The 17,336-nt window shown below is 43.6% G+C and overlaps 1 protein-coding gene across 5 annotated transcripts in view; it reads left to right on the top strand.

Moving 5' to 3' along the window:
* The window catches only part of LPCAT1 (lysophosphatidylcholine acyltransferase 1), a 184,050-nt gene that overhangs the window by 141,244 nt on the left and 25,470 nt on the right, over window positions 1–17,336 (top strand). The window contains exon 14 of one of the 5 annotated variants that reach the window (XM_037893385.2): window positions 3,203–3,728. The exons of the other annotated variants lie outside the window; for them this stretch is intronic. Coding sequence (XP_037749313.1) covers window positions 3,203–3,354 — 152 coding nt within the window. The 3' untranslated portion in view covers window positions 3,355–3,728. Of the gene's footprint in view, window positions 1–3,202; window positions 3,729–17,336 lie in introns of those variants that run through there. 5 annotated transcript variants of the gene reach the window in all.

Genomic DNA, 17,336 nt, shown 5'->3' with positions numbered 1-17,336 from the left:
TCCAAAGAGAAAAGGAACTATTACATGCCACACAAAAGGGAGGAATAGACGACACTAGACAAAATCAACACCAGCATACAAGGATGCCAAGGACCTATTAGTAAGGTTACGATTTTGTCATGGATATTTTTAGTAAAAGTCATGGACAGATCATGGGCAACAAACAAAAAATCATAGAAGCAGTGACTTTTTACCAAAAACACCCCTGAAAAACAGGGATGGAGGAGGGTCCAGAACCCTGCCCCCCCCCCCCGCCCCTGTAGTGCCTGGGAGCTGCAGGGACCCCATTGCATAGTGGCTTGTGGGGCTGGGAGCTGCAGGGGTTCCCCACGATGTGCAACGGCAGGGGAGCTGCGGCAGCTGGGGAGCTTTGGGGGGGGTACCTGCAGCCCCTGAGCAGCTCCAGAGTCCAGCTGCTGCTGCCATCGGAGAGCTGTAGGGCGGCCCAGCTGCTCACGGCGTTGGAGCCACTGGACAACTCACGGGTTGCCACCAATGGCAGCAGCTGGTCAGTTGCGGGGGTCTCACCACCTGCAGCTCCCAGCCGGCAGCGGAATCTGGGCTGTTGCCAGGGCCAACAATGTCACAGAGGTCGCTCGAAGTCACGGAATCCGTGACTTCCGCAACCTCCATGACATAATCTTAGCCTTACCTATTAGGAAGAGGGAACATCTGCTAGTTTCTAGTCTCACATTGCAAATTACCAGGTGCTTATGGCCAAGTATGATTTTATTAATTATAAATTGTCAGAATTGATGGACAAATTGCCTCAGGACAGTAAGCAAGAGTTCACTACATAGTTGAAGAAGGGAAATTGGAGGCTAGATTCACTCTCAAAGTGGCTTTAGATGCAGCAGATACAGCCTCTCACCTGATGGTGACTGCAGTCATGATGAGGTGCTCCTCATAACTCCACTCGCTGGGCTTTCCAAAAGAGATGCAGATGACAGTGGAGGATTTGCCATTTGAAGGAAACAATGTATTTAGCGAAAAGAAGGATGTGTGACCACACTTTAAAAGACTCTACGGCCACCTTTCATTCCCTTAGTATCTGTACCACTGCTCTGAAGAGGAAGGTCTCTAGATCCCAGCCATACCATAAGTAGAGCACTGTTCCAGTTATCACAACAGGGCATACCATCTCTCCATCCCTGCTTCCAACCTGCCGTCCCTGACCCATTTGAGACCACTCTCATGACAGGATACTGATGCAAGAGGTGGAATAATTTCTTCAGCTGCGAGCCATAGGACCGCCTCCTAAGCTCAGAGGGAAAGGCACTTTGAGGTACTTCCTGATCCCCAAAAGGAAGGGAAGTTGGACGCCTATCTTGGATCTCAGGCAATTGAACACCTGCATGTGACACTGGAAGTTCAGGATGATCACCCTCTCCCTGATAATCCCTGATCCAGGGATGGGAGATTGATATAGAGGTCTCGACCAGAAAGAAGCTTACTTTCACATAGACATATACTCAGCACACAGGAGTTTCCTAAGGTTTACCATTGGCTTTGGACATTACCAATACATTACCCTTCTGAACACAGTGCTGAGATTGTTTACATAGGTCCTGGCAGTAGTGGCAGCCCACTTGTGTCATCGAGGCATACCAGTATTCTTCTTCAAGTTGTTGTCCCTATGGGTGCTCCACTTCAGGTGTGTAAGCATGCCTAAACCTTTCTGGTTAGATATTTTGATACCAGCATCCATATGGTCCACGCCTGAGCCCTGTATATCCTTATGCCCTGATTAGAAGGTATATAGGGGAGGGTGGATCTGCTGCAGCTCCAGTTTCTTTTCAACTGCCTGTGGCCTAAGAGAGAGCTCTGTGGTGTCCGTTAGCTAGTCTGCTTGTTAATCCTTTCTTTATATCTTATTTATTTTCTTTAATTTATTTTCCTGTCATACCTTCTGTGTGTTCTGCCCCCCACGCCCCCACCACATTCCAGCATCTCCCTCAGTTCTGGACATCTGGGCTGCTCTCCTCTCTCAGCAATTCACAGAGGCAGATCAGCCTTTGGTACCATCTATTCTGGCCATCTCCCTTCTGCTTGCTGCCAGATTCTCTGCCTGCGCAGCAGCAGGCAGTGATATCCTCTTTTTTGGTTCCTCTTTCTATTTTTGTCTTTTTTGGTTCCTCTTTCTATTTTAACTTTTTTGCCCTGTTTTTTGGGCAGTGGGGAGCAGTGTTCTCTCTCCTCAGCATTCCTCCTCCTCTTCCCTGACTCAGTTAATCCCTAGAGGGTTTTAACCATCCCTGAGTCTCCGCTGCAGTATCTCCTGCCAGCTCTTCTGCCCCTTACAGGCATAGCAGAGCAGCCAAGAAAGCCACAGGTTAAATCCAAGTGGTGCTGTATATGTGAGGCAGCCTTCCCAGGCTTGGAGACAGAGTTATGCCCAGCCTGCACCCAGCCTTCTGTCCTTAACTCCATTAGGTCTCAGGGCTACAAATTGGACAGGCAGGTGGGGTCCCATATCTATGAAGTCTTGCATTGCTCTTCTTGGGCACATCATCATGCACATACATAACACTGTTTGCAAGACTCCACCTCTGTTGTCTGTAGGTTTTGTCTCAGTGCTTGGGTGGGTGCTGGACTCCCTCACCAGGTTGAAAAATTTGAAGACAGTTTGTGTTGGAATCCTGTTCATCCTGACTCTACCAGAAGAGAAACTGTTACAGACCCTTCACTGCTGGTTTAGGAAGCCCATCTAGAAGGGCATAAAGCCCCTATCTCTTGGATTCAGTGTGGATTTGTTTAAATAAGAGATTTAAATCAGATTTTAATCAGCAAGCAGAAAACCTTTTTATCATGTAATTCAATTCACTAACTATAGTTAGTATTTCCTTTATTTAATAAAGTTAGTTTTAAATGAAAAACATGTTTGATAAACTTTTGGATAATCCAGCACATTTAAGGTAGCTTTGTTCAATTTCAAAAAAATTAAAATGCTATTTTTGAGCACTGTTAATTGAATTTGAATTTCCATTCAAACAGAGCTTGATACCAATTGCAAGTTAAAAAAAAATCTAGTAAATAAGAAATGCATCATTCAGCATTTGCAAACATAAAAAAGCTAAAAGTAAGAATCTGAATAAATGTCAGTTAAGCTATAGCTGTTAGAACCGGTAGATCTCATCCTCTCACTCTTATTTTTATTTATTCATGGATTGGAAGGGGAAAATAAGCTTTCCTGCTTTTTCAGCTCCCGATTGGTTTCTTAACTTTGAATGGACTAGTCATCAAACTGAAGTAGTTGAATATACTGAAATGAAGAAACTGCTCTCTCTGCAAAGGAGGCTACTGCTGCCAAAAGTTGATTCAACACTTCAGCAAACTCTGGTTCTAAGTGCTTAGCCAATTACTTCTACTAGTTCAGTGGACTTCCTTTATAACTTCGCAGCAAACTTTCTTAATGTAATATGTATTTAATATTTTTTGTGTTTACATGATTTGAGTAGATTATAGTTAGTTTAGGCTTTAATCTAGGTTGTCAATTTCAAATTTAGTTTTAAATAGACTTCTAAAAAATAAAGCTGTATTTAATTTAAAAATCTGATTTTTTTTTTTTTAGATTTTTTTAAATAATCAACTTTTATCCACTTTGCTTGGACACTGTAAGAGTGTAAAAAGAAAAGGAGTACTTGTGGCACCTTAGAGACTAACAAATTTATTTGAGCATAAGCTTTCGTGAGCTACAGCTCACTTCATCGAATGCATCGAATGTAGCTTATGCTCAAATAAATTTGGGTTAGTCTCTAAGGTGCCACTAGTACTCCTTTTCTTTTTGCGAATACAGACTAACACGGCTGCTTCTCTGAAACCTGTAAGAGTGTAGTCTCCATATCAATGTATTTGAGCTATGTGCAGTGCGCAAGCCCTTCCTGCAGTTGATCTGGATTGTATACATTAGTCATGTCAGACAACAGGACAGCAGTTTATTATATCAACAGGCAAGAAGGGACAAGATACTCCTGCTTATGCAGAGAGGTGTCAACATTGGGAACAGGTGTATTTGCCATCATGTCCCCCTGTCTGATGTTCACTGACCTAGAACACAAAACATGCTTACTGACGGTCACAGCAGATGTTTCTCCAAAGACCATGAATGGGAACTGCATTACGTCATAAACCAGGTTATATTCCAGCAGCAAGGCCATCCATCGTAGGACCACTTCTCATCAAACGAAAACAAGAAGCGCCAGAAGTATTGCTCCAAGGATGGTCGTGGCCAGCACTCTGTGGAGAATACGTTTCTTGTCCAGTTATCACCACTACTGTTATGTGCATTTTTCCCCTCGATTCACCTCCTGCCGAGAGTCCTGAGGAAAATCAAGCAGGACAAGGCAATGTTATTTGTTGTTACTTCCAGTGGCACCAACAATCACAACAATATTCAGATTACTCGTGATCCTGACGGACTAGTCACTTACCCCAGGTCAATGATGCTTTAATCTTATACCAAATATAACACTTGTAGCCAATCCTGTAGTAAACTATATGAAGGTTTATTAAACATGAAAAGGAAATTAGAGAGGTATTTACAAGGTTAAAGCAAGCAACTATCGACACATGAATGAGTTAGAGTCTTAGGTTTCAGAAGGTAATAGGGGCTTCTATAATCAGCAAGCCCTATTTGTCCTTTAGAGCTAACCCAGGCTAAGCAGCTGGGGAGCTCTTTCTTATACCTAGAAACACCTTGCATCGCCTGCCCCTCTCCAAGTCCAAGCAATATAGAGATCCTTGTTCATTTTAGTTTTTATCCATCTCCTGCCAAGTGCTCTGAGCTGCAAACTCCGGTGATTGGGTCACAGAGAGGAGAACAGAACAATAAGAGTATTTAATCCTTTTGTTGGTAGATTGTTGGTATCCTCAGTCCAGATATGTGGAGTTATCCCATTGTAAGATCTACCCATAACGTGTCTGGTAATCAACTGGTCTCCTCTTTCAGGGTGGAGGGTAACGATTTCTGTAGTAGAGCAGCTCTTCACACTAATTAATGTGCCTCTTCTGTGTGGTGGCGATTCATACACCCGCTCAAATATTACACTACACTATGGAATACAATTACGAGTAAGATGAATGCATGCAGCAGCTCATAAGCTAAACACTAAACTCTTTCTTATAATTCTAATACTTGTTCTGTCAGTATTAACCCACAAGTGATCAAGACAGATTCCAGTTATGTATCTGTCAGTGTCCAATTGAGAGAGGGGCTTTGGCATGAGCTGGCACCTGGCCTGCCAGCATCACACCAACACAAAAATGGTGTAGGAAGGGGTGTTACCAGTACTCCTGAATACACCTCAGGGTCCCCCTATTCTTGATAAGGTGTCAGCCACTTCATTTTCTTTTCCCTTGATATGGATAATTTCCATGTCATACTCCTGTAGAGCCACACTCCAACACAGCAGTCTGGAATTGGTCCCCATGGTCCTGTGCAACCATGTTAGTGGGGAGCAGTCCATTAGAGCCTTAAATTTGCTATTATATAATTATGGCTTAAGTTGTCTAATAACGCAAACCATAGCATAACATTTCCTCTCAATGACAGCATAGTTCTGTTCAATGGAAGTCAGCTTTTTACCTAAGAAGGCAATTAGGTGCCTCTTGTGCTCTGCCCCAGCCTACATAAGTACTGTAGCTAACCAGTATTAGAAGCATCAGTACACAGCACAAAAGGTTTGCTGAAATCAGGGCTGACTAAAGCTGGCTTTTTAAACAAAGCCTCTTTTATGTCCTTGAAGACTTTTTTTTACAGGCTTCAGTCCAGCTCACATTGTCTGGTTCCCCCTTTTTTTGTAAGGTCAGTTTTAGGAACCACAATTCACTAAATCCCTTTATAAACCTTAGGTAGTAGCTGGCCAGGCTCATAAAGTATTGGACCTGCTTCCTGGTTTGTTTGACAGTTCCGAATAGCTTCTACTTTTAAAGGATTAGGGCAAACAAATCCACCCCCACCCCCCGTCCTAAATAAGGTACCTCTCTGGGCCCTGTCTTACGTTTGGACTCTTGACAGTGAGGTTGGCTTCTCTAAACCTCTGCAACACAATTCCAACATGGTTCAGGTGGTCTTGCCAGGAGTTGCAAAAAATAGCTAAGTCATCCATGTCGGCCCAGGCAAAGGCTTGCAAGCACTTCATTGACAAGCCTCTGAAAGGTAGCCTCCGCGTTAATCAATCCAAGTGGCATTGCTTTAAACTCAGGTCAGATTCCACATGAAACCTGACTTTTCCTTGGCATCAGCATCTGAGGGAATTTGCCAATAGCTGCAAGTTAAATCTAGAGTATTTAAGAATTTTGCACACACACCCCACCCAGTGGGTCCTCTAGCTGAGGTTTGAGGTAAGGATCAGGCTGAGTGATGGTGTTTACCCTTCTAAAATCTACATAAAACCTCATGGTTTTAATTCTTTTGGGTACTGTTACAATGGGAGATGTCCAGGGACTTTTCAATTTAGTAATCATCTCATAACTTGCATGTTGTCCACCTCATCTTGAAACTGTCTTTGCACAGCCCTGTAGTTTCTATGGAATGCACCATTTTATTAGTTAAACCTGGCAGGTTGGAAAATGCTTGTCTGTGGCATGTCAAAAGAGCCAACATCTGCTTTTGGGTGGGGTCCAACCATTCCCAAACCTCAATGCTCTCTAGGGGAGTTTGTTCCTTACTCTTTTTGACTAAATGAATTAAAGGGCTGGTAAATGTTCCCTTATCAGTACAACAAATCATAATCACCACCATCTCTCTTTCATGATAAGTTTTTAACCTATTGACATGTACCAGGTGCACAGCTCCCCTGCCATAGAGCTTTTCTACATCATAAGTGATCTCATTCACTCTGTCACCTCAAAAGATCCCTCCCAATAGTCTTGCATATTGGTTTTTCCTCACTGGGATCAACAATAGCACCAAGTCACCAATATCAAAAGATCTTTCTCCAGCTTGCCTGTCGTACCATTTTTTCTGAGGGTTCTGATTCTTTTCAAGGTTCTGGTGCACTAAGTCCATCATAGCCATTAAATCTCCTTCAAAACAAGTGACATACTCCCCTACAGGCTGTCCTGGATCTTCTGTACTACCCTCACATGACCCTTGAATTAAATCTAAGGGTCCCCTTTTCTGTCTCCTGTAAAAGAGATCAAAGGGAGCAAACTGTGTGGACTCTTGCCGTACAATGCTGTATGTGAATAACAGTAAGGCAGTAACACATCCCAGTCATTTTCTCACCAAATGACGTACCTTCCCAGCATAGACTTCAATGTTCCATTGAATCTTTCTAGCAGATCACTGGTCTCTGGATGCTCAGGGGTGGCTTTTATATGCCTCACTCCACACAACTCCCATAACTTCTTGAAAACCACAGACATGAAATTTGCACCACTGTCAGACAAGATTTCCATGGGAAAACCTACCCTGCTAAAAATGGGAATTAGGATTCGCCCTGCTAAAAATGGTAATTAGGGGCAGTAGCCACGGTTTCAGCTTCTATGTTAGATAGAGTTGTGGCTTCAGGGTACCTGGTGGCAGAATCCACCACAACCAGTATATATTTCTTTTCATTTCTAGAAGGTCTGGGTAGGGATACCACAACATCTATGTACACTCTGGAAAACACCTCCTTAATTATGGGCAAAGGTGCCTAGCACGGTCCCCGTAACCTCTTATGCTTTTGACATAAAACAACTCTTACTCTAATCTTTTACTGTCTTAAACATGTGTGGCCAATAGAAATTCTGTTTGAGCCTATCACAAGTTCTCTGCACTTCTAAATGCCCAGCAAAGGGACAGTCATGAGCTACCTGCAGCAACTCTGTCCTGTACTTAACAGGCACAAAGCACCTGCTTGAAAACCTCACCAAGGTGTCTCTTTTTCCCTACTGGAGCCTCCCTGTGCAACAAACCTCCTTCTAGAAAAAATCTACCCCAGCCAGGGTATTATTCTGAGCTGCATCACCTCACCATTCTCCCTACAGTCCAAGGCAGGCAAGACAAAGCCACACACTTTTTGACTGGGAGTTATGATATTAATCTGCTTAGACATGGCTACTATATAATGACCAATTAAAACATCAGCAGGGAGTAGATTTCTAATAGCCACAACACTATCTCCTTTAAAATTCTCGCACTCAAGGTACAACTTGGCCAAAGTTACAGTTACAGGAAATTTGGCCAAAGCTAATATATTTAAGCTTTTACCAGGATGTCTGTCTTCCTTACCAAACTTTCCCTAACCAAAGTGACTTGGGATGCTGTGTCCCTCCAGCCCTTACAAGCTATGTCATTTACTTTAGCATTCCCCTCCCAAGATTCAGTCCTAATATAAGTCACTAGGATTTCCTCCTGCTCCACCACTGCCTCTGGAGCAATAGTGGAGGCATTCGTTGGGGCAGATGGGGTTGTGGATTGTGGGGTTACTTTGAGCAGTTAGGTTTTATATAGCTGGGAGTCCCATACTGATGGCAGATAAATTGTTTTGCCTTTCAATATGGGATTTTAAACCCTGGGTTCCCTTGGCAAGGGAGGAGTTTTGAAAGTTGGGGTTAGGTTTATTTTCAGTCTTTTCTCCTTGCATAACCTGGGTGACAAGGGGATTTCCCTCCCCCTGGGATTTGTACCTCTATGGGTCCTTGATTCTACATATTGGTCAGCAATTTCTGCAATCTATAAAACTGAAGGTTTTTAGGCACAGATGGCTGCTTTTACCTCATCTGTAACTGCCCATAACAATTGCTCCTGGGCCATCAGTTCAGACTGTTTTCCATAATCACCTTCAGCCCCCATCCCCATTATCTGTTTTCTCATAAAATTACACATTTTATGCACATACTCAACATGAGCAATATTGTCTAATAGGCTGAGGTTTCTATACATCAATCAATCAATAGGTTTCAGAGGTAATCTTAAATCTTTTCAATACAATTTCTTTAAATTTCTTGTACGCTTTAGCATCACCTTTCTCCATATATTTAAAAACTTGTCTCACTTTCCCAGTTAATCTGGTTAAGAGGATAGGCATCTGCTTATCCACTGGGATATTGTACATCCCATATAATCTTTCAAAGGAGGACGGGTACTCTTCTATGCAGTCAGTCTCCCTGATCCACAATTTTGCCATCAGTGTCTGGTACTCATGTTCTTCCTTGGCTCTTGGGTTCTGCAGTTGGCCCAGTTTCATTGCAGTGATTGCCTCTGCAGGCTCTGAGATAGGATGGTTCTCACCCTCTGGATCTGATTCCATCTCATGTTCTTCCCTTTGCACCTGATCAAAACTTACTAGCAAAGTTCTCAGCTCCTGATCTGGAGTTTTCCTTTTAAAGGATATTTCCTGTTGTGAACTCCAGTTCACTTCTTACGTCTATTCTTTTGCCTTTTAAAATTCTCAGTTTTAAGTTTAAATTTTAACAGCATGGGGTTATGGTCTCTAAACTTAATTGACCTGTGGTATGTGAATCCTGCCACAACTATGCCAGTATGATGTTCCTAACAGTGACGCAAGATGGTGAGTACCAACCTCAAGGCAGGCTATTAACCAAGTCACAAACCCCAAATTGGTTTCGAGTTCTAGGCTTAGATTTCACCAACCAGCTGCACCAAGTGCAAACTCCTCAGGCACTTGAACAGCCTTAACACAGAGGCACAGACAGTGTGCTTGGGTACTCCAGTCTGTTTGGCCCCCCGCATTTGAGTGTATCTCTCTGATAGGTGGCCCCTTACACCAAGAATCACAACAATATTCAGGTTACTCCTGATCCCAACAGGCCAGTCATTTACCCCAGGTCGATGTGCTTTGGGTGTCACACCAAAGACAACGCGTGTAGCCAATCCTATAGACTATAGGTCTAACCTAGCTGCATAAAGAAAAGGAGTACTTGTGGCACCTTAGAGACTAACCAATTTATTTCTAAGGTGCCACAAGTACTCCTTTTCTTTTTGCGAATACAGACTAACACGGCTGTTACTCTGAAACCTAGCTGCATAGTAATTAGACAGAGGGGGAGGTTGGGGATATCCTCCAATGCTCTCCACTCCTATTCTCCATCCATTGTATTGCAGTTTAAATACATTACCAAAATAATTAAAACCAGCATGATTATACTATATTATTTTGACAAAATATGTAGAATTTTAAAATATTGTGCACAGAATTTTTAATTTTTTGGTGCAGAATTTTTAATATTTTGGCACAGAATTCCTCCAGGAGTAATGATTCCTCAATTCAGATATGGGGTGTTTCCAGTTGTAAAATCCCCCCGTAGCCTGTTTGCTATCAATGGGTAACAGTTTGTATAAAAGTGCTTGTAAAATTCTGTAGAATTTTACATGTGAATCTTGCGCTGCAATTGCAGCTCATTTACAGGGTCCAATATAGTCTTCAGGCATGGAATTTGGACTACATAGAATCTACCCCATTGCCACACAACTATGCTCCAGATACAAGATGTCTTTTCTCAATGTTTTAGACCTCATAGTTGTGTCTTCCTGAATCTCTAGAAAGCCTGTAAAGAGAAATATGAACTATCCCATTCATCTCTATTAAATGGAAAATAGGACCGCATAGAATACATTCAATTTAATGTCAAAATAAATAACATAAGGGCTGCTGTAGAGACTGTATTATTCATTTTAATACAAAATTAAAAACCTGCATTTTAAAATTTAAATGAAAGTGCTCCAGCTTCTTTGTCTGTGTCAGAAGACAGGAACCTTTCTGCAGAATTTAGGCTCAGCTTGCCACCCATTTATCTCAGTTTTTGGAAAGAAATGTTAGCAATCTCAGGGACATGTTTGGAAACATTATTTCCCTTCCTCTTTATGCCTGACTATCCTCAAAATAGATTAACCTTCCTTACTGCCACCTTAGGTGTAGAGTTCAGAAGCTGCGACTAGACCAGACCTCTTGGATAAACTTTTGCAGAATTCACTTGGATAGAGCTGTGTTCGAGCAATATCAAGGGTTAAAATTTGATAGTTTGTCCCAATAGCTTTTCAAGTTAGTAAAACCTTTTGTGAGGTATTTTGGCTTTGGGACTCTACAGAAGATCCACTCCACATTGAGGTTCCCCAAGATAGTGGATAGAATAGAGGATAATGAATAATTGCTGCAAGGACCCTTGATTCACACTCTCCTTTGAACTCCTTCCCCCACCCCACCCCCACCCCCCCAAAAAAACCACTGTAGAAGAACATTCTTTAAGCAGTTTGATGACAACATTGTTCTTTTCTTGTACATTTGTTAGAGGCTAGGGATTTTTTTCTCTCCACACCAGAAGATTCAGGGAACTAATCCTTCCTATTCCCCAAAGAAAAGATTCTCCTAAGGAGCTCCTGATTCCTCTTATTAGTGGCATACTGTCTTTGAGCTGTTGGGTCTTTAGGATGAGAAGCAGAGTGCAGTGAATGGGGCGTTGCTCACTGTGCCAGCTTTAGTTTTAGGAGCTGCAGTTGACAAGGACGGAGAATGAGATTAGACAGTGATTGTGGGTGAAGTGCATGATGTGGTAGGATGAGTTGGAAAAGCAGTTGGAAGAGCATTAATAGACAGGAGAAGAAAGCAAAGAGAGAGAGTTGCATTTAAGTGAGGATATAAATAAGACAAAGATGATATTTTTCTGCATTGTACTTACTATTGCCAATGTCAGAGATGCAATGAGAAAACCTGGATTTGTGCTGGAAATGGCCCAACTTGATGATCACTTTAGATAAGCTATTACCAGCAGGAGAGTGGGGTGGGAGGAGGTATTGTTTCATGGTCTCTGTGTATATAATGTCTTCTGCAGTTTCCACAGTATGCATCCGATGAAGTGAGCTGTAGCTCACGAAAGCTCATGCTCAAATAAATTGGTTAGTCTCTAAGGTGCCACAAGTACTCCTTTTCTTTTTGCGAATACAGACTAACACAGCTGTTACTCTAAAACCTGTCATTATTTCAGATAGTGCTTGATAGCCAAAATGACAGGAGAACTCAGACCCATCCTGAAATTCAGGGACCTTAATTTTTATCTAAAAAAGCAAACAAATGCACAATTACACGTTTTGTAAAGATAAGTGACTGACTATGCATGCACACCCTGCTGGTGCATATGTTCACAGGATACATCAAAACACAGTATGTTATATCAGACTTGTAATAGAGGAATAACATTACCAATTTTGTATATTGCTTTTGAGGCTGACAATGTTTCATGAATATGTGGTGGCTGTTAACTCTGAACAAGAATACCATCTTGGAAGGGAATGGAAGGACCAATCTGTGCCACACTGAGTGTGCTATACTTACTGGGGTTAAAAATAAACTACCTACATTTCTATCTGGGTCCTCGGGGACATTTGGTATACTTCGAACTTCTGCTAGATGTGACTCAATTGAGAGCCTTCCCTTCCCAGAACAGTATCTAGGACACAGCAGAAATGGTGGGGATTTATCAGAGCCAGGCTACAGATGTTGAGCCTGGTGACAACAACTGTATTTATTATTCCCATGCTACTTCTCTGCATGAGTCTCTTGAGTGGACCTGATCAGCCCACAAAGGTTTACATGAACAAGCAGCAAGTAACAGGTTTATATCTTCTGCTTTTAAAAGTGTTACAAGTGTGGAATCGGGTAGTGTACCACAGGACATTCCTCTTAGGCACTTAAATGGCAGGAAATTAGTTGATAGACCTACAAGTGGTCACTGGATCAGATATTTCTTGAATGATAGGGAAAGTGGAGATAAATTTGTTTGCAGCACTCTTGATCAGCAGGCAACTCTTGGTTGAGAAAAAATATGATTCTCAATCTTATTAAGGATTGGTGGTGGCTGAGGTCCATCATGCTAAGAGTCTGTCCTTATGATTATGCAGAACCAGAGCATTTTTCTCTCCCAGCCCCAGATCCCTCTTCTTGTCAGTATGCTCCTGTAGAAATTGAGGGGTTTTTTTCAGGTTGTCCTGTGATGAATCTAGCATAAAGGCTTACAGCTGTAAGTGTAAAAGGTTTGTGGTCTGATCTGAAAAGGTCCACATGGTTACATTATTTTTACATGCATCACATAAACTGCTTGACTATCATGGGGTTCTTATTAAGCTGGTGAAAGCTCCAATTTGCTGAGATACATCTCTTTAGAGAACAATTACAGGTAAACTATCTCATTATGTTCCGTACTAATTAATGTTACAAAATCTTATGAATTTGACAAGTGAAGAATAAGCTACTGATGAACCCCATATGAAAGAAATCTCTTCTTTCCATCCAAAGGAACATAGTAATTAAAGAAGACATTACTGAGAGAAAGGGAACAGAAAATGACAAGGGCAGAATTGTATTTATAATAGAATCTTTTTTAAGTTTGCCATGGCTTTTCAGCAGGGATTTTAAGGGTTTTTCTGAATTTTTGTTATAGCCACTTTTCTGTTTGTGATATTAATGCTGTTTTCTTGGTTATTATGCTTTTAGGCACTTACATTAGACTTTTTTCCACAGCACTGTATTGGAAAATTGTGATACTTAAATGTATAAACAGGGGAGTGGTGAGTAGAAAGGTTATTTTACCTCTATACAGGGCACTGTGAGGCTGATACTGGAATATTGTGTCCAGTTCTGATGTCCACGTTTCAAAAAGTATGTTGAAAAATTGGAGAGGGTGCAAAAAAGAGCCACAAAAACTATGCAAGGCTTGGAGAAAATGCCTTGCATTGCAAGATGCAAGACTTAAACAATTCAATTGTTCATGCTATGTCTACACTACGAAATTAGGTCGAATTTATAGAAGTTGGTTTTGTAGAAAGCATTTTTATACAGTCGATTGTGTGTATCCCCACACAAATGGTCTTAGTGAATTTATCCGGCATTTAGTCAGCGGAGTGTGTCCACAGTACAGAGGCAACCGTCGACTTCCAGAGCGTTGCACTGTGGGTAGCTATCCTACAGTTCCCGCAGTCTCCGCCGCCCATTTGAATTCTGGGTAGAAATCCCAATGCCTGATGGGGCAAAAACATTATCGCGGGTGATTCTGGGTACATATCGTCAGGCCCCCCTTCCCTCCCTCCCTCCTTCCCTCCCTCCGTGAAAGCAACGCATACAATTGTTTCGCGCCTTTTTTCCTGGGTTGCCCGAGCAGCCGCCATACCACGGCAAGCATGGAGCCCGCTCAGCTCACCGCCACCGTATGTCTCCTGGGTGTTGGCAGAGGCGGTACTGCATTGCGACACTGCAGCCGCTCATTGCCTTTTGGCAGCAGACAGTGCAGTATGACTGGTAGCCATCATCGACGTACTCCAGGGTGCTCTTCTAACCGACCTCGGTAAGGTCAGGGGTGCCTGGGAAAACATGGGAGTGACTCAGCCAGGTCATTACCCTTTTAAGTTTCATCTCATGACGATTCAGTGCTGCCGGCAGTCCTACTGCACCGTCTTTTAATGAGCAGCCAGCAGATGACAATGGCCAGCAGTCATACTGCACCGTGTTCTGCCGAGCACCCAGGAGATGACGATGGCCAGCAGTCATACTGCACAGTCTGCTGCCAGCAAGATTATAAAGATAGATGAAGTAGATCAAAACAAGAAATAGACCAGATTTGTTTTGTATTCATTTTCTCCTCCTTCCCTCCGTGAAATCAACGGCCTGCTAAACCCAGGGTTTTGAGTTCTATCCTTGAGGGGGCCATTCTGTTTCTCCTTGAGGCAAAGCCACCCCCTTTGTTGATTTTAATTCCCTGTAACCCAACCCTGTAAGCCATGTTGTCAGTCGCCCCTCCCTCCATCAGAGCAACAGCAGACAATCGTTTTGCACCTTTTTTCAGCACAGAAGCCATAGCACTGGGAAAAATGGAGCCCGCTCAGATCACCGCGGCAATTATGAGCACTATAAACACCGCACGCGTTATCCAGCAGGATATGCAGGACTATAACCTGCAAGAAAAGCGAAACCAGGTGAGGAGGAGGTGATTGCAGCGTGGTGACGAGAGTGGTGAGGACCTGGACAGAGACTTCTCACAAAGTACGGGCCCCTGCAGTGTGCACATCATGGTGTCAATTGGGAAGGTTCATGGCGTGGAACGCCGATTCTGGGCCCAGGAAACAAGCACAGACTGGTGGGACCGCATAGTGTTGCAGGTCTGGGACGATTCCCAGTGGCTGCGAAACTTTCACATGCATAAGGGCACTTTCATGGAACGTTGTGACTTGCTTTCCCCTGCCCTGAAGCGCAAGAATACCAAGATGAGAGCAGCCTTCACAGTTGAGAAGCTAGTGGTGATAGCCCTGTGGAAGCTTGCAACTCCAGACAGCTACCAGTCAGTCGGGAATCAATTTGGAGTGGGCAAATCTACTGTGGAGGCTGCTGTGATGCAAGTAGCCAACACTATCACTGAGCTTCTGATATCAAGGGTAGTGACTCTGGGAAATGTGCAGGTCATAGTGGATGGCTTTGCTGCAATGGGATTCCCTAACTGTGGTGGGGCGATAGACAGAACCCATATCCCTATCTTGGGACCAGAGCACCAAGGCAGCGAGTACATAAACCGAAAGGGGTACTTTTCAATGGTGCTGCAAGCACTGGTGGATCACAAGGGACGTTTCACCAACATCAACGTGGGATGGCCGGGAAAGGTACATGACGCTCGCATCTTCAGGAACTCTGGTCTGTTTCAAAAGCTGCAGCAAGGGACTTTCTTTCCAGACCAGAAAATTACTGTTGGGGATGTTGAAATGCTTATAGTTATCCTTGGGGACCCAGCCTACCTCTTAATGCCATGACTCATGAAGCCATACACAGGCAGCCTGGACAGTAGTCAGGAGCTGTTCAACTATAAGCTGAGCAAGTGCAGAATGGTGGTAGAATGTGCATTTGGACGTTTAAAGGGTCGCTGGCGCAGTTTACTGACTCGCTCAGACCTCAGCGAAACCAATATTCCCATTGTTATTACTGCTTGCTGTGCACTCCACAATATCTATAGGAGTAAGGGGGAGACATTTATGGTGGGGTGGGAGGTTGAGGCAAATTGCCTGGCTGCTGATTATGCGCAGCCAGACACCAGGGCGGATAGAAGAGTACAGGAGGGCGCGGTGTGCATCAGAGAAGCTTTGAAAACCAGGTTCAGGAATGGCCAGGCTATGGTGTGAAAGTTCTTTTTGTTTCTCCTTGATGGAAACCCCCTCCCGGGTTCACTCTGCTTTCCTGTAAGCTAACCACCCTCCCCTCCCTCCTTCGATCACCACTTGCAGAAGCAAAAAGTCATTGTTGCTTCACATTCATGCATTCTTTATTTATTCATCACACAAATAGGGGGATAACTGCCAAGGTAGCCCGGGAGGGGTGGTGGACAAGGCCACACAGCACTTTAAAACTTATTGAATGCCAGCCTTCTGTTGCTTGGGCAATCCTCTGGGGTGGAGTGGCTGAGTGGCCAGAGGCCCCCACACCGCATTCTTGGGCGTCTGGTGAAGAGGCTATGGAACTTGAAGAAGAGGGCGATTGGTTACACAGGGGCTGTAGCGGCAGTCTGTTCTCCTGCTGCCTTTCCTGCAGCTCAACCATACTCTGGAGCATATGAGTTTGATCCTCCAGCAGCCTGAGCATTGACTCCTGCCTTCTTTCAGCAAACTGATGCCACCTACCATCTTCAGCCCGCCACCTCTACTCGCGGTCATATTGTGTTTTCCTGCACTCTGAGATTGTCTGCCTCCACGTATTTTGCTGTGCTCTGTCAGTGTGGGAGGACAGCATGAGGTCAAAGAACATTTCATCATGAGTGCGTTTTTTTCGCCTTCTAATCTTCGCTAGCCTCTTGGAAGGAGAAACATATGCAACTGGTGGAGGAAAAAAAAGGGAGAGTGGTAGTTAAAAGACACATTTTATAGAACAATGGATACACTCTTTCACGGTAAACGCTGCTGTTAACATTACATAGCACATGTGCTTTCATTACAAGGTCCCATTTTGTCTCTTGTTGAGGGTATGCCAGTTTGGTGTCAGAGATCACTCACACAGGGCCGGGCAGCAGAATTTGGCTTGCAGGCAGCCATGGTAAGCCACAGTCTTTTGGCTTCTTTAACTTTCATAACATGTGGGAATGGTTTCAAACAGCAGCACCCTCATTTCCAATACGAAGTAGCCGTTGGGTTGCCTATAAAAAAATGGGTTGGCAATTTAAAAGGAGGGGCTGCGGTTTCCTGGTTAACATGCAGCAGAAACCCAGCTAATCCGCCCCTACCCCCCACCCCACCCCCACTCACACACACACACAATTCTCTGGGATGATGGCTTCACCCCTCCCCACACCGCGTGGCTAACAGCGGGGAAGATTTCTGTGCAGCCACAGGCAAACAGCCCAGCAGGAACAGGCACCTCTGAATG

Source organism: Chelonia mydas, chromosome 2 (genome assembly GCF_015237465.2).
Source record: "Chelonia mydas isolate rCheMyd1 chromosome 2, rCheMyd1.pri.v2, whole genome shotgun sequence".
Classification (NCBI taxonomy): Eukaryota; Metazoa; Chordata; order Testudines; family Cheloniidae; genus Chelonia; species Chelonia mydas.
This window is presented reverse-complemented; position numbering and strand designations above follow the sequence as displayed.